A 22,672-nucleotide genomic window follows, 5' to 3' on the forward strand; every position below is an offset into this window, starting at 1 on the left:
TCTTCACTCACCCAAAAGGCATCTCTGAACTGAAGCTGGGGCATCATCCTCAGGCGTCTGCCACGGCAAAGCTCACTCTCCTGCCACAGGCAGGGCTGAACAGGGCCAGGAGCCAGGCGCACCGTCCCAGACCCGGCAGGGCTGGCCCAGGCCCCCCCTCCCTGGCCGGCGCCGTCTGCAGTGCCTCAGAAGGCAGCTGCAAGCCAGGGACGCGCTGCTGCGGGAGGAAGAGGACTCAACTTATTTTGTTTGGGGCTAGAATCAGCAGCAAAATGAGGAAGGCGGGGTGCCCAGGGATGGGAGGGCGGGTCCCGGTGTCCGGCCCGGCCCCTGGCCAGCCCCGTGGGGATGAGGACACAGCCCAGGCTGCAGGACTGAGAGGAGTGGCCAGCGGGAGAGGCAGACTGGTGCAGAGGCCAGGTGGGCAGGCAGCCTGAGGCCTGAGCAGGAAGGTTTGTGCAACCTCCTCCGGGGCAGGCACTAGGGCCATCGCCCACAGGAAGTAGAGCTGCTGTGCTCCCCGGCGCAGCCCCGCCTGCCACCTGCCACCCTGCTGCCTGCCTCCTCCACTTGCCCCTTTCTCATGTCCTAGCTGGCCGTTCTCAGAGGCCATCAACTTATGGAGCCTGAGGCCCAGGGAAGGTGTGGGCAAGGAGGGAATCAGGAACCCAGGTGCTGTTGCCCACCACCCAGCCCCACTCCAGACCAGGCCCAGAGATGCTAGACTCTCCACCCCTCACCCACCCATTTGGGAGGGGCTTACCCAGGCCCAGGACATCCCTCTCATTCATCAAACCCTGGCTGCTCAGGGCCCCAAACCATGTCGTACCCTCAAGGAGCTCACGGTCTGGGGGCAGACACAGCTGGGGGCTGGGGGCTGTGGGAGCACAGAGGTGGGATGAGCCGGTAACTAACCAAGGGAGAACAGCATGAGGCCTGATGGGCACTGCTCCCCTCCCCCCAGCTCCAGAGTAGACACTCTGGGGCAAGAAGCCACGCTCTGAAGTTGGAGTCTTCAGGCTGGAAGAATGTGGTTGGACCGAGAGAGACAGGATTATAAAGGCATTGGAAACCCAAACTGAGGCCCCAGTTTTTGTTTTGTCTGGGCCTTACCCTTCAGTGGTTGAGGGACCTTAATCGACCCTCCAACTCTCTGAGCCTCAGTTTCCCCATCTGCCAGCCCCCAGTCTTTGGGAAGGAGACAGTGTTGAGAACATTACTGGAATTTCTGTTTGGTTGGGCAGGTGCTGGGGTCACTGTCTGGTATCTCCTTGGGAAGATCCCTGGGCTGGAGCCCCAGACACAGCTCTGAGGAGCTAGGGCCTGCCCACTCAGCAGAAGGTGCCGGCAGGGGGGCCTGACCCCAGGGTGGGTTGGCAAGAAGGGATGAGTCAGGCTTGTCCACAAATCACCACCCTTGCCACTGCCTCCCCTACCATTGACGGAGGGTGGTAAGACGGATGAGAGCTGCTGCAGAAGAGAGCTAAGCTCCCAAGTGCCAGTTATGTGTGCCCAGGGTTACAGATGGGGCACACCCAAGCTTCTGAAATAGCTGCCCAAGACAGAACACATCAGGGAGAATTGCAGACCAGTGGGGCTGCCCCTGGGAGCCCCCTACCTCCAGAATCCTCGGGTTTGAGTTAATACACACCCTCAGCATTGAAGGCACTCCAGTTGGTTTTTCTGTTGCTTGCAGCTGAAGACAGCTAATGGTGTAAATATCACCTTAAACCCAGAAGGCTAAGTATTGAGGCTGTACCTCATCCCCATGGCATAACCACTTCTGATTGCACTGACTCAGCCTCCCTGGCCTCAGTTTTGTGACCTATCAAATGGGGTGATGCCTCTAGTTCTGGAGGCAGACTAGAAACCCCCTGTTAATAGAAAGCTCCCACTCTCTTATTAGCCAGCCCTGGTGGTCTAGTGGTTAAGATTCGTCGCTCTCACTTCTGTGGCCCAGATTTGTTTCCCTGTCAAGGAACCACACCACCTGTCTGCCGGTTGTCATACTGTTGCGGCTGCGTGTTGCTGTGATGCTGAAAGCTATGCCACTAGTATTTCAAATACCAGCAGGGTCACCCCTGGTGGACAGGTTTCAGCGGAGCTTCCAGACTAAGACAGACTAGGAAGAAGGACCTGGCCACCCACTTGTGAAAAAATTGGCCATGAAAACCCCATGAATAGCAGCAGAGCATTGTCTGACATAGTGCTGGAAGGTGAGAGGAAGGCACAAAAAGACCAGGCAGGGTTCTGCTCTGCTGTACACAGGGTCACTAGGAGTTAAAATTCACTCAGTGGTACTAACAGCAACAAACCCTCTTATTGGCAGAAAATTTCATGGCCAGGCCCCCTCCCCTGCCTCTCCAGGGGTTCTTTTCATCATCCCCCTGAATTTCCACTTCAAACAGGACTTTACCCTCTCCCCAAAGGTACCCTTCCCATCCCTACCTCCACACCTTTGCCCCTTGGTCCCCCAGCCTCCCTCCTGGCATGCCTTCCTTGATCTTCCTGACCTGGGTAAATTCTCCCATCCCTCAAGGCCCCCACATATGAGGCCTTCATTTCCCAACTGCTCTGGTCCAGCCAGGGCAGCCCCAGACGGATGGCATGCTGGTTGTGGGCTGGAGCAATTGGGGAAGGAGTAATGGGAGGCATCTAAGGAGACTCTCAAGTTCTCCGCCACAGAGAAATCTGCCTCCTCCCCTCCCCACCACCCCAGCTTATGCAGCTCCCAAGCCTGTGCCACCAGAACCGCCAGTCAGCTTGGGAGCACTTGCCAAGTGTTGGGAGCACCATTAAGCTTTCTACGTGGGTCACCACGCTTAGCCCTCACCCCATCCTGTGGGGTACACACTATCATCATTCCCACTTCACAGAGGAGCAAACTAGTGATTAAAGAGTTTATGTGACTCACCTAAGGCCTGGCGGCCAGTAAGCAGAGGGCTGGGCTTCGGACCCAGATCTGTCTGATGCCAAAGCCCACGCATGCTGTTAACCTCCACAGCTATCTTTTACCGACAGCCCTCTCTTAACAGTGGGTTTCCCCCTTTCTTTCTCCAGTTCTGCCTCCAGAACATCTCACCCTGATCTACAAGTGGAAAAACTGAGTCCAGGAAGGCTGTTGGGGCTGGCGGTGCTTTTGGGTGAGAGTCCAGCCCTGGTACGTGGTCTTCCAAGTTCACTGTGTTATTTGCACCCGCTAAGGATGCTTTGGCTGCAAGGAACACACAACCAGAGGGTCTGGCATGGAGGAAGTGTGTTATCACCCACACAAGGGATCTGGATGCAGTGTGGCCTCCGGGTGGGGTACATTGGGTCCCCAGCTCAGTTTCTCTGTGATTTTCCTCCATCTCCTATCTTCCTCCTCAGGCTGCAGCAGCTCTGGCTTACAACTCCACACACAGCTACATCTACAGGAAGAGAAGGGACACTTCTCCTTGTGTCTCATTTTCTCCAAAGTCCTCCCCACCCCAGCCTCCCAGGAGACTTTCCCTTGTGTCTCGTTGGCCAGAAGTGAGTCACATACTCATACTTCACCATTATTGGCCTCCCCTGATCCCTTGATTGGGGTGTTATGGATGTTGGGAGCCAACCACCGTGACCACCACAGCCTTCTCTCAACCAGGTCCACAAACACTGCTGGGCACTAACTCCTGCCAGGTCCTGCTGGAGCTAGGGCTCAGAGAGGATATAGACCTAGTCTCCGCCCTGAGGGGTCCACAGACAGGTTCTAGAAAGATCTCTCCGGATGCGAAGTGGCTCAGAGGAGGTGAGACCGGAAGAGGGTGTTGTAATAACTCTGAGAGAGGGATGAGGCCTGGATGGGGCAACTGGGGTGGGGGGGATGGGTTGGTGGGACATCGGGGAGGTGGAGGAGCAGGATGGAGACATCTGAGTGTCCCTCCCAGAAAAGGGAACTGTTCTCCAGCCTCCCTCCTTCACCAGCCCCCCGGGGAGGGAAATCCAGTCCTGAAAATCATAGCTTTTTAACGACTGTTCCAGCTGCTTCAAAACACAATTTGCCTTGAGGTCTGGGCTGCTGCACCTCAGGCCAGGCTGTCACTCTTTTTTTAAGGGGGCGTCCCCCTGTGCAGGCAGAGCCCCATCCTGTTTTGCATGGGATTTGAACACATCTGCTTGAAGAATTCAAAAAGTAGTAGGTCCAAGGATTGAGAATAAAATGTGAAATCAGTTTTTACAACATCAATCACCACAGCCAGTCACCTGGCAGGGCTCAGCTCCTGAAGCCACTTCATCCATTCTTTTGAGCCAAATAAGCAACAAAAACAATAGTGCTAGCCACCACTAAGGGAGTATTAATACCTGCAGGGCCTGCATGTATTTTACATGCTTGATCTCATCGATTGCTCGCTACCAGGACCAGCTGTATAATTTGTGAGGTCAATGCAAAATGAAAATGTGGGGCCTCTTACTAAAAAAGTAAGGGAAAAAATTGCCATTAAACTATTAAAATAGAAAGCTTTTTCCTTTGCCATGTTCTCTCGACCTGTCATGGTGCTTTATTTGCTATTTAATGTTTCCACTCCTTTGGGCAGGGTATACTTGTGGGACAAGCACTCTCCACGTCTTGACTAGCATCTTCTGGGTTTGTCCTTCCGCCAGCCACCAGATTGCATTCCCCAGCTGGGGGCAGCAAAGTCGAGCCAGGCATCTCCCTTACCCATGGTGGATGGCAATCCCCAAGGGTATCACAAACTCATGCCAGGATGCACTAGGTATGTAGGTGAGGAGTGGGCAAGAGACTCACCCCCTTGAGTCACCTGCCAAATGTGGCATGGTGCTGTCAGCCCAGGGCAGGGACAGCCACCACCGTGCTCCATCCTGAGATGCCACCAGGCAACCCTGAGCCTCCCCACACCTGCACCCAGGTCCCTGCTGGGGGCAGAGGGTGGCAGTGGTTGCTAGGCAGGAGTGGGGAGCTAGTAGGAGGCAGGATCACACATGAGCCGAGGCTCCGAGCCCTTGATGCGTGCTTCATTGTCGCATCAGACTTCACTTACAAAACACAAATTCAAAGATAACATTAGTAAGATTTTCAAGACGGCAACCACAGAGCATTAAGCCCCAAGTGCAAACCCCTTCTGAGCAACAGAGCCCTGTGTAACTGCATTAGTTCACATTCCTGAAGCCAACACTTCACTACTGTCTGTTCTTCACACAGTGGGGGACATTTTCAGACCCAAATTTGATCGTGTACCTTCCCGTTGTCACCTTGCTATGCTTTTCCATTGTTCTCAAGACAACAGTCATTGTCCTTACATAGCCTATAGACCCTGCATGATCCGGTCCCAGCTACCCTTCAACCTCATCTCATACAGGAAGAATCTGAAGCATTAGATTGGAGCCTTCTAGAGAGGGGAAGGGGCTGCAGAGAAGGAGCATCTCAAAGCTCCTTGGTGACATCAGGAAGCCAGAAGGCCCTTACCATGAATTTCATGTGGAAACGGCAATGCCACTGGGCCGAGGGACATTTGTTTTGTCCCTTTCAGTGCTAACATGCTGTCTTGATATCTGCCGTTCACTAGGCAGTCCAAGCAACACATGTATCCTTCCTTCCTGGAAGAGCCAAGGGCACTGCCAAGTTACTGGCCATGGCTGTCAGGTGCCCGCCTAGTCCAGGGCTGAACTGGAATGTTCCTGGACCTGAACACTGTGATCTACTGTTCCTGGGGGAAATGTCTGCACGGTCCCTCCAGGTAGCTAGAGGCACATGTCCACTGGGTTGGGGCTCCTACTCTTAACCCTACTTGCCCTGCCCGGCATGGAAGGAGCCCCACCACAGTGCACCAATGGGCATTTACTGAGCCTTCCTGTCTGGGGACTTGGAAATGAACAAGGCACGGCTCCTGCCAGTCTGGTGGGGAGGCAGCCCAGGAGGGGAAATGTGCTGAGTGGCAGGCAGCAGTGTGCACAATCAGAGAGAAGCCCTGCTGAGAAGCTGGCCTGGGAAGTCCTCCTGCAGAAGGAGAGCTGCAGCCTGATTAAGGAGAAGGAACTCACCAGAAGGAACTTACCAGTGAGGCCAGGCTGGAAGGGAGTTCCAGAATAATTGTAATAGCCTGCGGGGGTCTCACTGCCCAGGGCCCTGTGCTAAACATTTCACATGCCTTAGGTCTCACTTAATCCAGCAGATAAGAAAATGGAGGCTCAGAGAGGTCAGTTAATTGTCAGAGTCCCATCCTAAGTGGGGTCTTTCCTTCCTAGAATATGGGGCTGGAGGTGAGGGGTCAGCCCAGGGTCTGGGGCAGGAGCTGATGAGTAGGGAGGGGAAAGAAGGACAGTCCCCAGCTGAGGAGGAAGTGCAGACACCACGGGCCATGCAGGGTCAGGGTGGGGCTCCCAGACAGTAAATCTGACACCAGGAGACATCCCAGCCCCAGATCCTCAGTGGGGGCTGAGAGTGTGGCCCTCAGCCTTCAGGATGTGCTATAGATTCTGTTTTTTGTTTGCTCCGGGAAAGCAGTTGCAAAAAATGTCTTCTTCGCACTCATACAGCTCTTCCGAGTTGACAAAGAGCTTTCAGATTTAGTAATTTGCAGCCACGAGAGTGTGACTCTGAGTTTCCAAGCACTGTCAGGCTTCAGAAGCTGGGGTGCTGGTCAGGATCTTTGAAAGACATCAAAGAGGTGCACAGTGGCCAGTGGGCAGCTGGTGGAGTAGCCCAACCGGAACTGAGGCCCAGCAGACGTGGGGGAGGGGCTCCTTCAGCGAGGGCCAAAAATCACAATGACCAGCTCGCTGGTCAGAGGGTGGAGGCCTGCGGTGATGGAAGGGTCCTCAGAGACCATCTGGAGGTTCTCAAAGTGCAGGGAGGGTGCCTTTCAGAGCCCTGTGGGACTTTAAAAAAACAAAAGGCCGGGCCCCAACTTAGACCTACTGACCAGGTGGGGGCCAGGGAATCTACATAGTTTTTAGGTTTCATAAGTGAGTCAGACATACACCCTTGGACCAGAACTCCTGCTATTGCCTTACTGCTTCATTTTACAGACAGGGAAACTGAGGCCCAGCAGGACAGAAAGACTGACCTGATTCTAACAGGGAAGGCAGAGTATAACAACCCCCTACCCCATCTCCCATCCCCACCCCTGTCCTTTCTAGCCTGTTTCGTTTTGTGCTTTCTATTACGGCAACTGTCTCGCAAAAGAGCTTCAAAGCAGTTTTTTGGCATCCTCTCTCCAGCTGGGTTGGTTTTAACTTAGTCGGAAAATCACTTGTTCACAGTAAGGCAAAGCTTGATTTGGGCTCAGTTGGTGTTTACTTATCACCCAGAACCTGGGATTCAGAGGCAGGAGACCTTGACTTCAGTCGTGTCTGGGCCAGAAAATCACTAAGTTGAGATATGAGGAGGGGCCCAGAGATGCAGCCAAAGGGACCGGTGTGTGTCAGGGCTTGGAAGCAGGAGAGTCCCTGGCATGTCCAGGGTTCGGGGGTGGGGATGAGCACTAGGCTTGGAGTCAGAACAGCAGGGTTTGAATCCCGGCTCCAGGCTCACCCTGCTGAGACTCGGTTCTCTCATCTGGAAAAAGGGGATGATGAGCCTGTGCATTTAACAGGGTTGCTTTAAAGCTAACATGCCCAGCCTCGTGTTTGAGAACATGAAAAGGCACCCAGCCCAGATCCCGCACACAGCAGGCTCTCAAACCACGGTGATGGTGCTCCCTTAGACCTAGTGTTGTTCTGCTGACAGCCCTGTGCTCTCAGGCTCAGCTGGAAAAGCCTCACTCCTAGGACTTCAAATAGCATAACCAAGCTGAGGAGCGACTGGCAGCCTAAGCAGCACAGGGAGCCTGACAACAGACTTTCATGAGACCAGGAGACCCCACATTCTCATGGTGCAGGCGCCCAGCTCCCTAGTTCTCTCCCAAGCCCAGCCCTCAGCAGCACCCTCCTTGGGTCATCTGTAAGAGGCACATTTTCTCACTTTTTTTTTAATTTGCACAACTTTTATTTTGATATAATTTTAAATTTAGAGGAAAGAGTACAAAGAGCTCTTGTCTCTTTACCCAGATTCACCAGGTTGTTTAAATTTTACTCCAATTGCTTTATTGTTTCTCTATTTTTATATATGCATATTAATTTCTTATATTATCTAAGTTACAGACATAGTACCTAAATTCTAACAAGGACATTCTCTTGCATAATCACAGCACAGTTTTCAAAATTAAGAAATGTAACATTGACACAATGCTACTGTCTTGCCTGCATTCCACATTCAAATTTAATTCCATCAATTGTAATGTCTTTTAAGTCTATTTTTTTCTCCTAGTCTCCTTCAATCTATGACAGTTCCTCTGTCTTTCCTTGACACTTTAGAAAATTGCAGGCCAGTCATTTTTTAGAATGTCTCTCCATTTGGGTTTGTGTCTAGTCCTTTCCTCATAATTAGATTCAGATCATTCGTTTTTGGCCAGAACACCACATAAGTGATGCTGTGTCCTCCTGCATGCATCATATCAAGAGGCACATGATGTTAATTTGTGCCATTATTGGTGATGTTAACTTTAATCCCTTAATTAAGGTGACGTCCACTAGTTTTCTTCAAAAAGTTACTGTTTTCCCCTTTGTGATTAATAAGTATCTTATAGGAAAATACTTTGAGACTGTAAATAAGTATATCCTGTTCTCATCACACCCTCACCCACTAGTTCTGGCATCCATTGATGATCTTCCAATACCATCATTCCATCTAGTTAATTAGTTGGCATCCTACTGAAAGGAAGAATGTTCCCTTCTCCCCATTTATTCATTTATAGTAATGAAGACTCGGGAATTTCTATTTCATTCAATGGGTTATAATCTGTTACTACTATTATTTATTTTGTTACTCAGACTGGCCCAGATTTGGCCAGTGTGAGCCCGTATAGAGTGACTTCTGTTTCATTTTGATATGGCCCCATTTTTTTGAGCACTTCCTTACTTTCTTATTTCAGGCTCATCTTGTATTTTACCTGCCCCCGGCTCTGGAATCAACCTTTCTCCAAGGATCCCTGGTTCCTCTCAGTGGTGAGTCCAAAGCTTTGCTCTTAACTCACTGCTTTTTACCTCTTGTCTCCCAGGAATGGTTGGAGTAGACTTTGAGGAGAGAGTCAAGGTTTTGCATGAGCAGATGAGCCAAGAAGTTTTAGGTCATTGCTGATACTCAGCCCCTAGCAGTGCCCATGGTTTGGCGGAGCCTAGAGAAACGTGAGTTCTTTTATTATTATTATCACTATTAATAATAGTAAACATTTCCATTCATTCAGTGACACTCACTGAGCCCCCACTCTGCCATGCTGGGAAGAGGCAGGGCCAGCTCACGCAGGCATTACACACCAGGCTGAGGTTTTGAACTTTAAGCTAAGAGTACTAAGGAGCCACTGAAGGCCTTGGAGCCAGAGGGTCCCATCTCCCCTCTTCTCTTGAAGCCTCAGGTCATGTCTCTTTCTAGAGCTGCCTCCTCACTCCCTGACTTCAAGGCTTCGTGGCCAAATCACACAGAAATGGGAAAAGGAAAGAAATGATGTTCTTTGCCTTAAATGTAACTGAAGAACGATCTGACACCCTCTCCCAGCAGAAAGGAGCTAGCCCAGGGGGAGGGGAGGGAAGTGGTGAGATGTGACAAGCCGGACATTTCAAAACTGCCAGGCCAGAAAATCAGGAACCAGCGTGCTCGGAGGATCTGACTCTCCTCACAGGGGCTCCCTTGGCACAAACACAATTATCTGCTATTTGACTTTCTTTTCCCTATCCACATTTTTCAAAACATCTGGATAAGGCACAGATTTGTATCCTCTAAAGTTTCTCTCCCACCAGGCTGCCATGTACAGTTCAGCAGGTGGTTCGCTGCCCAGTATGTGACAGACATGAGGATGTGCTGCCCAGACCCCCCTTCAAGGAAGGCCCTGCTGCCCAGCTGCAGGGAGAGGGGTCAGCAGACAGCCTCCTGCTGTCAGCTCCTTCAGAGCCTGCCTCAGCTGCAGAGAGCCACCCTACCTGAGGCCAGACCCTTCCTGGGGCAGCCTGCATCTGTTGATTGATGGGCACAAGAGTATGAAGTTCCCTTCATTTAGATCTGATGCTGGACAATTCTGATGGGCACTACTCACTCTGGTGCTGTGTTAGCTGAGACTTGATTGAGCCTGAAACACAGGTTGACTTCCCTCTGCTCAATCCTACTTTCTCCCCCTTCCTTTCACAGGCATGGATCCCTAAGAAACGTCATGTGCCCCAAACTCTGTCTCAGTGTCCGCTCTTGCAGAACCCAACCTGTGTCACGAGGGTACCCAGCCAAGGGGATGAGTGAGGGCCCTTGTTCCTCTAGCCAAGTGGTATGAACATGGACTTCATCCACCAGAGCAGGCACCATTTTCTAGTTCTCCGTGTGCCTGCCTTGGCGCTCCCCACCTGGCACTTCCTACCTCTGCACTCCCCTCACCCTGCCCGCCTGCCCTCCCCTTCCACTCTGCTCTAGCTGTGGTCTCAAAGCAAGCCCCTTCCCTCTGACTTCTGCCCTTCCCCTTTCCAATAATCTTCCAGAAAATCTTCCCGTTGTTCCAAAAGACCCAGGGCTGTTCTCGTCTCCTCTCTGCAGCAGGGAAACTGTTTGGTAGGCATTTAAACTCACTCAGAGGGCCAGGTGGGGGGGTCAGTCATCTCTTCAGAGCATTGCCAGGCCGGAGAAGGTCTGGGATGGAAGGACACCCGAAGACTTTGCAGATTGGTGACCCAGTGCCCAGCAAGGGCAAGGTTCTTGTCCAGGGTCAACAGTGAGCTAATCATAGAACCAGGTGCTGGGCTGCCCGTCAGAGGCCCCTGGCACCTGCTCCTGCCCTAGGGCCAGCATCTGGTGACCTAGCACCTGGGTTCCCCTTATGTCCTGGCATTGAACCAGCCCTTCCGTTTGGATCTCGCCCCTTAGTCTTGACCTTTCCTGTGGGCCCCCCAAGCCCTCTCCCTCTGCCCTTTCCTCTTCCTTCTCCTTTCCAGCTTTCCATCTCAGGCAGCCTGGCGATCACTTTCCCCGCTCTGTTCTGCCCCCAGAGCCGTTTATTCCCTTTCTGTGGCCTCTGGCCTTGCCCTTTGCCTTCTGCCCTGATGTCTCTACGGCTCCTGGGGGCCTGGCTTGGCCACTGCAGGGGCACATATGCCTGGGTTGGTGGAGGCTGGAGCTGAGGCCTCATTCTGCAGCATCAGCTTCCGAGCAGCATGAATTCACAGCAGTCTCTACCAGGAAGTTGTTTACTGTAGCAGTAAACAACTATCGTGCTCCTACTGTAAGCCAGGCACTGAGCTGTGTGCTTTATAGTCACTGTCTCTGGTCCTCACAAAACTGCTCAAGGATAGTATTATCATCCTGTGACAAAGATGAGGATGTAGGAGGCTCAGGAGGGAGAACTGACATGGCCAGGGCTACGTGATTAGTGTGAAGGAGCTGGGGCTGGAGCCCCAAGCCTGTGTGATTCAAACCACCCCCCCACCCTATCTTTCCACTATAACGCCATACTCCATGCCGACTTAATAACTGACAATACCACAGGTACCATAGCGTCCGCCAGGAAAACCATTTCAGAAAGTCACTTGGCAGTAAGTATCAAAGGATTATTGAGGGATTTTAAAATGTTGATATACAGTGTCCAGGAATTCCATGACTAGAAATCTACCCCAAGGAAATAAAAAGAAACATGGGAAACAATTTATGTACAAAGATGTTCATAAGAGTATTATTTATCACAGGAAAAAAAAGCCTGAAAACAACACAAATGTCGAAGCCTAATTAAATTGTGGCATTGCTCTGCTGAAAATATGCTGCAGCCATTGAAAGTATTTACAAAAAGTTTAATAATAACATGGGGGAAGTGTTTATGACATAACGCCAAATAAAAGTAGAAAGTTATAAAATTATACACGTAGCTCGATCCCAACCATGAAAATGTGCTCTGCAATTAAAACAAGGAAAAGAAGGAAGTGCGAGTCTTCAGCAGCTCCACTTCCTCAGGGCTCCCCTGTTTCATGCACAAGACTCCAACAGCAATTTCCACCCTGATGGTGCCTCCTGGCTTTGTCTCTCTCCCCACTGGACTGTGAGCACTTTGGGTGAGGGGCAGCTGGGTCTTCGTCCCGTCTGATGGAGCAACAGCCAGGACAGAATCTGTTCCTGAGTGGCCCTCAATCCACACCTGTAGAATGAATGAGCCAAGGAAGAAAGGAAGAGGCGGGAAGGGTGGCCCAGGCCCCAAGCCACTCACTCCCTTGGAATCAGTCTCCTGACTGGCAGGATCTTAGATTTATCATCTCTTGCCCCAAATCCAAAGCCAACCCAACTCTCTCCTAAAGGCTTTGGCAGCTTTGTCACCTGCGAAATAGGATGGTATTTCCCCTCAAGAAGTGAGCATCCTCATCACCCCGGCCCGGGGGAACGGAGCCTGATGCCTGAGCTGGCACCTTATACACATCATTCCCTCTAATCCTCACAGCTCTAAAATGTTAGAAGTATAAGCCGCCATCAACATTTACAGAAACTAAGAGTCAGGGTCATAATTTGCTCTAGCTCTTATACCTAATGAGCGGCACAGCTGGGATTCAACCTTCTCTGTCTCCAAAACCCACATCAGGACTGTAAAAGTGATCTTGGGCAAGTCCCTTCTCCTGTGTGAGCCTTGGCTTCCCCTCCTGACAGTGAGGCTGCTGACTCAGAGGGCTCAGCTGTCCCCACTCAGATAGCCCATGATGATAAAACGCCCTGACTCAAATCCTCCCCCACCTCCAGTCCCTGGAGGCAGTCTGAAGCCTTGGGGACCGCAGGACTACGAGCCAGCTGAGTGAGCCATGTCCACCTCGAGGGTCACCTTGGGCTGGAGAAGAGCTCCTGTTCCCCCTCGGACACTGGCAGAAAGCCCGGGAGTATAGGGGCACCTCACCCACACCTCAGATAGTCACGGGTGCACCAGCTTCCCGGCCATTTCCCCCTGCCTTAAACCTCCTGGGCCGGCATCTGAGGGTCATGGGAGCTGGCTTTGTTCAGCTCAGCTCTTATGGCCAAGGGACTCCACGAAACACAATCATCTCCCCCCGCCTCCCAACACCCATCCTGCCTGTAGCGAAAACCATCATAACAACAGCCCACACCTGTACAGAGTCTCCCCCCTACTAAAGGGAGGGGCTAAAGCCCAGTAAGGCGGCCAGGACAAGGATGGTAGACTCATTTTACAGGGGGATCCTGAGGCTCAGAGAAAGACAGTAGCTCTCCACAAGCCACACAGCTGATAAGTGGCAGAGCTAGGACTAAGCTCTAGCCTCTCAAGCCAGCGTTTAGTGCTTTCCTGCCAGAGCCTGTGTGTGTCCCATTCATGTGACACATTTATTATTTGTTAACCCCTGCCATGAGCAGGACCCCATGGAGCTGCGAAACAGGCAAGGCATAGCCTCTACCCTTGAAGGGTTTACGGTGGATGGAGCAGGGGAGGAAGGATGTCTCACACAGCTGTTAATAATGAGGGTTACAGAGATCGCGGTACAAGGGAGAAGGCGTCAGAGCTGCGAGTCACGAGGCTGCCGGGAATGGCCGGCACAGACTGAGATGCCCGAAACACCTGTTGAGTGAAAGGTTGACCGACTGCGTTGTTTTATTAACCAGATAGAGAGGGGAGGGCAGGAGCGGCAGAGACACAGCCGGAGCCAAGGAGTGGCAGCAGGAATGAGCACACGCAATTTGACACGCGCAGGATACATCTGAAAGCAAGGAGAAATAAAGCTGAAAACCTTCAGTAAGGCCACACTTTTGAATCACTTTAAATACCAGGCCAAGAAGTTTCAAAGATTCTTCATGGATAAAGGTTGCCATTATAAAACATGTTTTTGGACCATTAATTTGGCAGCAAAACAGTGAACAATCAGGAAAGCAATGGCAGCTCTGGTGGACAGGGGCGAGGGGTGAGGCTAGAGGCAGGGAGGCAGGGGAGGCTTCTGGAGAGGCCTGAGGAGGCTCGGCCAGGGCCTGGATGGATGTGGGAGAAGGGTGTGTGGGCCTGGTTCCTGACGTTGCCTCCCTCTGCTCCCAACAGCTGGCGCTCTCTGCTGGCCGGCCTCAGCCTCACCCTACCCTGGGGTCAGTCCTGACCCAAGAGAGGGGGATACGAAGGCTCATCAGCTCTGGCTGGTAGTCGGTTTCCTATCTGGATGAAACAGTGACACAGCGAAGTGCCTGGCTTGGCGCCCGGCACACAGTGAGCACTCAGCTCATGGTGGTAACTCCAGACCCTGCGCTGCCCCTTCCGGACCCCATAATTGTGATTTCCTCTGGATGTGGGACTGCCCTGCCCCCAGCCTGCCAGAGCTGGAGTTAGAGCCTTGAACCCTAGGCCAAGGTGCTTACGGAGCCGAGGTTAGGAGCCACCTGGCTCCATATGGGCCTGTATCTGCTCCCACCTGTCGGCCCTGCCTGCTGGACCACACCACCTTCTAGGCTGGGACTCCAGTCTCACAGAAGGCTCGGGTAGCAGAAAGGAGGAGGGGGGTTTGAAGCCAGATAGACCTGGATGTGAATTCGACTCTCCCTGACCAGCTGTGGGTTCTTGGCAAGTTACTTAACCTCTCTGAGCCTCATTTTCCTCATTTGTAGAAACAGGCCAACAATATTCATGTAACGGATGTTAAACGGGGCTTTTTTGTTATCTCAGAATTCTGGCAGATGCCCAAAGGTGAAGCTAAAGAAAGACGTTAGGAGACTACCTGTGCTTGCAGGACCTGCCCAGAGGGGACTCCAAATAGGCCCTGCACTGTAGCCCATCACCCACCTCCAGCTTCGAAGAGAGTTGGGGGCGAGAGGAGACGGGCGAAGGAAGATGATTCTGAAGAGGGTTTTGCTCATGTTTCTTTTCCTCTCCCCTCCTGCAGATTCAGGGAGTCAAAAATGGCATCAGGGCTTGATCATCAGATCTCTCTCCCTTTCTCATTTTCTTTCCCTCTCCATTTCTCAGCTCGGCTTTCCCTGAGGTTGGCTCTATTCTCAAGCAGCCTCTTTCTATGTGGCTGGCCCTGGCTGTTGAAAGCTTCCGTCCTTGTTTAGCATCATCAGACAAAAGAGGATATGCTTCTTGTCCAACGGTCCCTCTAGTTTCCACCCTGACTCTCCTTTGCCTGATTCCGGTCACGTGCCGTCTCTGAACCAATCACTGTGGCCAGAGTGGGGTGGGGTGTCCTGATTGGCCAGATCTGGGTCACATGTCCACTCAGGGAGCCAAGGTGGATTGAGAGTAGAGGAGGGAACTGAGAACGCTGTACAAGAAGAGGGAAAGGGATGCTGGGCAGAGGGATACCTCCCAGAACTCACTGTTTCAGCCTCAGGAGAAATACCTTCTCAGTGCTCCTTTCCTGACCACCATGTCTAAAGTAGCTCCCTCCTTCGCATTATTCTCCATGTCAGCACCCTCCCAATTTCCCTTCATTCTTATTGCAATTTGTAATTACGTATTTTACTTACTGTTTGTCTCCCTTGCTCTCTGGTGTCAGCTCCATGACAGGAGGAACCGCACATCTCTTGTTCACAATTGTGTCCTGCAACTAGTGCCTGACACAAGCGAGATGCTTCAAAAATAGTGGTCTGAATGAGTAAAAGTTACCGTCACGGTGAGCGCCCTTTCTCCAGGCAGGGGCCATGCTTATAGGCTCTACCACTCACCCCCACCCTAGGCTGCCCCAGAGGCACCCACACCCCATGGCTCCTACTTACTTCCCCACTCCCCCACCCCGTAATCTCACTGGCCTTGCCCCAAGCTGTCCTTAACTGACAGAGTCATGCCCATGGGACAAGGGTCCAGAGGGCAAAGAAAAGTCCTCCCCCACACCGCCCTTCCACTATTTACTGTGTCTATTATCCACGGAAGTTGTGGTTGTGTCTTCCTGAGATAAGGCCATCCTGGGGGCATACCAGGCAAGGCTAGGCAGTTGCGGGGGCAGGGGGGAGGCTCAGCCTCTCTTGGTCTGCATTTTGAAGGGTCTGGATGAATAGGAAGGGCTCCTGAGCAAGGGGAGAGATGGTGCTATTGGAGCGAGATGGGAGAGAGCTAAGCTATACCCCCAAGGAGTTGTCCGGGTTTGGATTCTGCCTGGGCCAGTTTCCCTCCATCCTCCCCAAGCCTTTATCTGAGTGGTCTTCATCATCCTTGCGAGGCTCCACCGAGCTGTCTGTCACCTGAGAACTGCCCTTGATTCTGGCTCAGATTCTTAAATGTTGGAGGAACAGCGCCCCCTGAAGGCCAGCAGGGTGGAACAGTGGAAATCAGCAAGAGTCCCCTAGGCCCCTTCCTAGGGTTTGAAGACCTTCCTGCCAGAGTCAACCTGGGTGTTTCTGAATTTTATTTAGTGCAAGAAGCCAGAGCTTCCTATGGTGGCTTCAGTCCAAGAGTTAGTGAAGCTGCTCCCCACAGGTTCACCTGGGATGCAGGGGCAGGTGCATAGGCACCACTTGATCCCAGAGTGTCCTTGCTCAAGTCTTCTGCCTGCCCCGCCCTGCCCCCCGTCGCATCCCCGCCTTGAAATGAAAGGTGGCTGTTCCCCTGGCCTGAGCTGTGCGGGAGGGGCAGGCTCAGTGTTCAGGACTTGCAAGCAAATTCTTCAAAGATGTCAGAGCTCTCGTCGGGCCCCAGAGATGACTTCTCCCAGAAAAGAGGAGAGGAGACTGGCTGCTCCTCAACTCCAACTTTCCTACCCCAAATCCTGTACTTTTAGGAGTTAAGCCTGGTGCTACAGGGAGGATGGGAGGCGTTGTGGCTCTCCAGACTTCCAGAACGTCTCTTCCAGGCACAGGGAAGGGGTTTTGGCATCCGCTGCGCAGGTTTCCGGACTAAAGCCTCCTTTTCAGTCCTATGACCCAGAAATTCTGTTTCTGTGCCCATGATGGGGGAGGGAGGGGCAGCCTGAGAGTCTGTCGGGGGAGTCGATGAGTAAAACGTGGCCGATGCACGGCAGGCACACTCAGCAACACGGATGCGTCTTAAAATCAAAGTGCTTAGTAAAAAAAGTAGGAAACCAGATAAGATTTTATAGCACAATACCATTTCCATACATTAATAATACAGACCTCTGGGGTTAATAAAATGAGCATGACTATCTGGTACCAGTATGTAAAAGATTTCAAAAACTTTGCTTCTTTTTAAGATATTAGGGGAACATATTTTCATCCAAAATTTGGACACTAATTTCAGAGACCAGCATGACTGTATAACATCTCTCTTATGTTATTTTTTTTAATTTGCAACTTTTGCATATTTCACATAGTTGAAAGGTATTTCAGTGGTTACTCTCAATAATTCAATGTTATTTAAATGTACTTGAAAATTCTACACATTGACTTAGGAATGATATATAAGTGGAAATGTAAATATATGTGTTATTCACAATATATTTTTGCCTACCAAATTATTTTTCATCTTCACATTGCCTGGGCCCCGAGTTTGAGATAACATGCTTATTCTACGTTTGAATAAAATCCTGATAATGTTTTAATGCTTACAATTTTCTCCTTACATTTAAGAAAAATACATAATTTTTCAAGTTAAAAAAATATACTTGACACAAAACACATGCAAGAACATGTGCAAATAAAAAGATAGGCATTAAGCACATTAGAAAGCTTATCTGTAGTGGGGAGAGGAATGGGAGGAAACTATGGGTTAAAGGGAATTCGTTAATCAAACATCCAGAAAGGGGCCTTACTCAAAGATGAGAATGGGCCATGATGGCTGAGTATCTCAACCTCCCCGCCTGCACCTGAAGGCAAAACAAACAACAAAAAACTCTGCAAAGCTCCTGTCTCCAGGCCAAGGCCAAGTCCATCCACTCCAGCTCTGGGGCCTAAGGTCCTCCAACAGTTCGAGTCAAAAGTATAGTGGCCTGTGGTTTATCACCCACCCAGAGACCCTGCATTCTAGAAAATTCCTAGAAGCTTGTGGTCAAGGATCAAGAAGTTTTACCCTAAAAAGACCGTTAGACTGAGAGCACCGCCACCTAGAGGCCGGAAAGGTGGCCAGAGGTTGTGGGAGTCTGTTTCTGGTCTGAGTTGAACCAAAATTTCAGACAAATGAAGGCTGGGCAGTCAGTCTGTCCTGGCCGACCTCGGAACCCTTGCCGGCTCAACAGCACTGATGTTCAGGCTGCTGTGCTCATGAGGCAGGAGCTGGCTGGGCAGGCCCCTAGCAGAGAACCGGTCAACCTGAAGCCTGTTGGGCCTTTGGTCCCCTGCATCCAGCTCCTAAAAGAAACAAAATCAGCCAGGAGTCCAAAGAGATACAAGCCTCAGATTGCAGAGTGCTGCCTTGCGTACAGAGCCCTGAGAAACAACTCACCTTTTATGTCTGTGATACGTCCTGGCATAGGAGCCCTCAGCAAAATTATGAAAAAGGCAAACTTGGGTGGAAGTCTGTACCCTATGTGTCAAGTCCTAAGCTCATTCTTCAGCCCTTCCATCCAGGGGCCAGGGGATCTCCAGCTGCCCCAGCCCTTCCTGTGGGAAAAGCTGATCAACTTGTTCTCACTAAGGTGTGAGGATCTGAAAGGTTTCCCTTCCTAGGACAAGTTGCACGTTGCTATAAGAGCCTGGTGTGTATTGCTGCTAATGCCAAGGGATGAAATACTGGTGGTGGGACTTCAGGCAGCTGAAAAACAAAAATTGTTCCTATTAGGCCAAGAGACCACCACCTGGCTGACCATACCAGTGACTCTTGGGGAGCAATATCCTCTGCTGTTTGTTGTTGAAGAGTATGCCAGTTTCATTTTGGAAGCACAACATGAATTCAATTTCAATAAGTGATGTGACTTTTTAGAAGGTAAGCTATGTATAATTGATCTTATATTTATTTGTTCCTCAAATCAAATCAAAATAATTGTATTATTTATAATGTTACTCCAAACAAGTCAGATTTTAAACCCTCAAAGGATAAATCAGTCCCTTTAAGACGTCTTCTAGGACGCTCTCTCCACCTGCATGCCTTGATTTCTCTGTGGCTTGTCATCTTGCTGTGGGGTTAGGGTTGGGGGCCAAGAAAATTATCTTCTTTCCATCATCCTTTAGATGAAAGTCATGTATTTAATTTTGGATTTTGAAAACTCCAAGGGCCTCCCAATTTTGCTTCAGCTAAAATAAAATTCCCATCCTCCCACCACTCGTCGTCACTGGTATCACCCTGGGGACCCATGGACCCTGGGCCCCATTATGGCCTTCCTCCAACCATACCCCTCTCCACAACACAAGAGTCAACAGGACCAAGGAGACAGACCCATGCAGAGCTGTGGTCCCTTTCTAGAACAAATTTCAGGTCCCTGAGACTCTGGAATAGCATACCCAAATGTCCTCCAAGCCTGCAAGGGCCTCTTCTTCACAACACTATCTTCCCGAGGGTAAACTGAACTGTTGGCATGTGCAGCTCTAGGCCCAGAGGATGGCCAAGGGGCAGCTTTGGCAGGGGATATGGACAGGGCTTAGACATGAGCTGAGATGTCCACATGCATGTGCACAAGGTGCCTTGCAATGTGGGACAAGGCTGGGGGTGGGCCAAAAAGGGAGCCCTTTCCAAGATTCCATGTTCCATCACAGAGTCCGAGAACTTTAAATTTGAACCTGGTCTTCCAGGTCTGTACGAAAGTATATTTGTCAAGGTAATAGCATAAAACATGTTTTACTTAGCAATTTGTTAGCTTGATTTATACTTTTTATTATTTAGATGTCCCATGGTGTGTGGCCTCCATGTGTAGTCCTATCTTGGGCCCTGCAAATATTGGGGGCAGGCCCGGCCCTACCTTCTCTTGGCGGGTTGATGCACATTCATTGTCTTGTTCTATGAGGCAGGGGATAGGGAAGGAGATGCAAAAGACTTGAGAAGAGAGTAGAGGTAAATAAATGCCCTAAATAGCCCCTCTAGTCCATCTTCTACATGGCTGCTGCAGGGATCTTTCTTTTCTTCTTAATTGCTTTATGTTTATATTTTTAAACATTTTATTGTGGAAAAACCTCAAACATCCAAAAGTAGAAGGTAGCATAGAAGAATGAACTCCCATGTCCCTATCACCCATCTTCAGCAATTATCAATTTATAGCCAAACTTGTTTCATCTCTGTCCCCACCCATATCCTCCCCCTCTGCCATCATTTTGAAGCAAATCTCAGATATTATACCATTTTGTATGTAAATATCTCTGTATATATTTCTAAAAGATAAGGACTCTTGAAAAAAAACATAACCACGACAACAATCCTACAGGGTTTTTGCATAACCTCTTATTTCTTCTACCTGCATCTCCTTTCTTCCATGCTAAGGATCTCATTTCTCAAAGACACCAAGAATTATAGAATTAGAATTTCAAGTAATTTCTCATTTGCTTCATCCCACATTGCACACGCAAGATTCTCAGAATACCAATACCAATTCTCTCACCAGCCAAATGGTTGCTGAAAACGGTTTAAGATTGTTTGTCTGTAGTTTTTTTGTCCTTAGGTTATATCTCTGTGTAGCTATGCAGTCAAATTACTGTAGAAGAGTTCCCCTGTGTGTTTATCCCACCAACCATATGTGTGCTTATGCTCATCTGTTTCATATTATTTTTTACTTTTAGGGATTCCTTTTGTATTTAATTTTTTTTTTACTTACGTAAAATATTTACTTGGTCCCAAAGTCAAATATACAAAACAAGATATATTCACATAAGTCCAGCTTCTTTCCCCATTCCTCCACTCTACACCCTCCCTCCCACTACAGGTAACCACTTTTCATTGCTTTATCCTTCCATTGCTTGTCTGTTTTAAATGTAAGCGGATACATTTATATGTTCATATATTTATATCCCTGTCTTTCTCAGATAAATATTATACACATACACCTTTTTTACTCAATAATATATCATAGGTGGAGATATTCTCCATTCTTTTTTACAGCTGCTTAATACTTCTTTGCATGGACGTACCATAGTTTATTCAACCATAGACCTGTAGGCTATTTCCCATTGCAAAGAGTCCTTCAGTTAATTGTTATTTGTATTTTCATCTGAGTTTATGTGGATGCAAATCCTAGACTTCACATCATTTCACAGAGGAGTTTTTCTAAAGTACAGATGTGGTCATGACTTTCCATGCTTAAAATCCATCAATGGCTCCTCCTCACTCATAGGATAAAATCCAAACTCCCTAGCTCTATAGACAGCACCCTGGCAGATCTTACCCTGCTCAGCTTACCAGGCCACGTGCTGCCCCTGTCTCACCAGCACCTCTCATGTCCCCTCCACCCAGGAGGACAAGTCCATACTTCCCTGACTCCGTGCTGCTTACACATTCTCTACTCTCTGCTTAGAAGGTTTTTTGTCCTTCTCTTATTCACCTGGCTAACTATGCAGCAGCCTGTGTAAGCCAACGCTGTCAATGCATGGATGCCTGGTCCATGATTTTCTATGTCCATCCCCTCAACTCATGGCTCCTTCAGAGCTGGGGCTGACTTAATATCCCCAATGCCCAGCAGAAACCCAGACGCCCTATGTGCTCAGTAAATATTTGTTGAATGAATGAACAATTTTCTTTTCTTTTAAATAAACAAAATCAGCTCCAGGTCACAGCTGCGCTTCTTGCCAACCAGAGAAGCGGCCACGCTATAATGAAATCTCCTTGGTGTTTTTGTTACCCTCTGAAGGAAAAGTATTTTCTGCCCATTAGATGTTTATGAGAGAGACTAGAGCTATCATCACTGTGGAAAAAAAGAAAAAAAAAAAGACATTATAATCCAGAAACTCAAGTAGTCCAAGAATTTTATGACAAAAACTCTGGTTCTGTTGGAAAAAAGCAGACTCAGAGCCAGCAAGTGGGCAGAAAAGGCTGCCAGCCCTCTGCAGCAGGTCCCTGGGCCATCTCACATTTGGCCCCTTCAGAATTGAGGAAGTTCCCCCTTTTCACTTCTGAGTCCCCCACCAGGCCAGGCCCAGATATCATTCTGGGCCACCTTCAAGATGAGTTTCCCACAGGATGGCAAAACCAACTCTACTCAGGCCCCACCTGTTGGCTCAGGCTTTGGAGTCTGCCTGCCTTTTTTCCTGTCTGTACCAAAGGTGGCTGAAGACAGGCATGTCCTGCTCCAGTGAGCTCAAATCGCAGCCTCTGCCCTCTCCTGGCACTATGATCCTCAGCCTGAGAATGAAAGCCCTCACTGCGCACCATCCCTGGGGAGAGGCATGTGAGCCATGTGGCTGCATGCACTCTTAGGGTTTTTCCATTCCCTTAAACATTCGTAACTTGGTGACACCACATCCAAGGAAGCTCATGGGCAGTTCAGGAGAAGCCTGGAGAGGAGAGAGAGCAGAAGTTCTGTTTGAAAAATTGTTAAAATACCACAGAATCAGAGAAGCTCATGTTGGAAAGGACCTTGGTTCTCACTTACGATATTCCAAAGAGATGTTCTGGGGATCACCGAAGAGGCCCCTCTTTGATCTGTTTTATAAATTTAGGTACCATGGTGTACTATCTCGCTTGAAGAAAGAGTTCTGATTTTTTTTAAAAAAAGGCTGCAAAACATTGACCTTAGTGCAGTTTTTTGCCTGATACAAGAATTCCATTTATTATGGTATCTGTCACATGGCCATCCAGACTTACATGCTCCCAGAGCCAGGAGGCTCCCTATTGTACCTAAGATGCTACTCCATTGT

At 49.8% G+C, this 22,672-nt stretch overlaps 1 protein-coding gene across 3 annotated transcripts in view; it reads right to left on the minus strand.

Annotated features, from left to right (window-relative positions):
* PSTPIP1 (proline-serine-threonine phosphatase interacting protein 1) overlaps positions 1–444 on the minus strand; it is a 42,853-nt gene extending 42,409 nt beyond the window's left edge. For all 3 annotated transcript variants that reach the window (XM_058542144.1, XM_058542141.1, XM_058542143.1), the window contains exon 1: positions 12–444. In XM_058542144.1, the coding sequence (XP_058398127.1) occupies positions 12–22 (11 nt within the window). In that variant the 5' untranslated portion in view covers positions 23–444. The remainder of the gene's footprint in view (positions 1–11) is intronic.
* Positions 445–22,672: the final 22,228 nt, after the last annotated feature.

Source organism: Diceros bicornis, chromosome 5 (assembly GCF_020826845.1).
Source record: "Diceros bicornis minor isolate mBicDic1 chromosome 5, mDicBic1.mat.cur, whole genome shotgun sequence".
In the NCBI taxonomy this organism is placed as follows: Eukaryota; Metazoa; Chordata; class Mammalia; order Perissodactyla; family Rhinocerotidae; genus Diceros; species Diceros bicornis.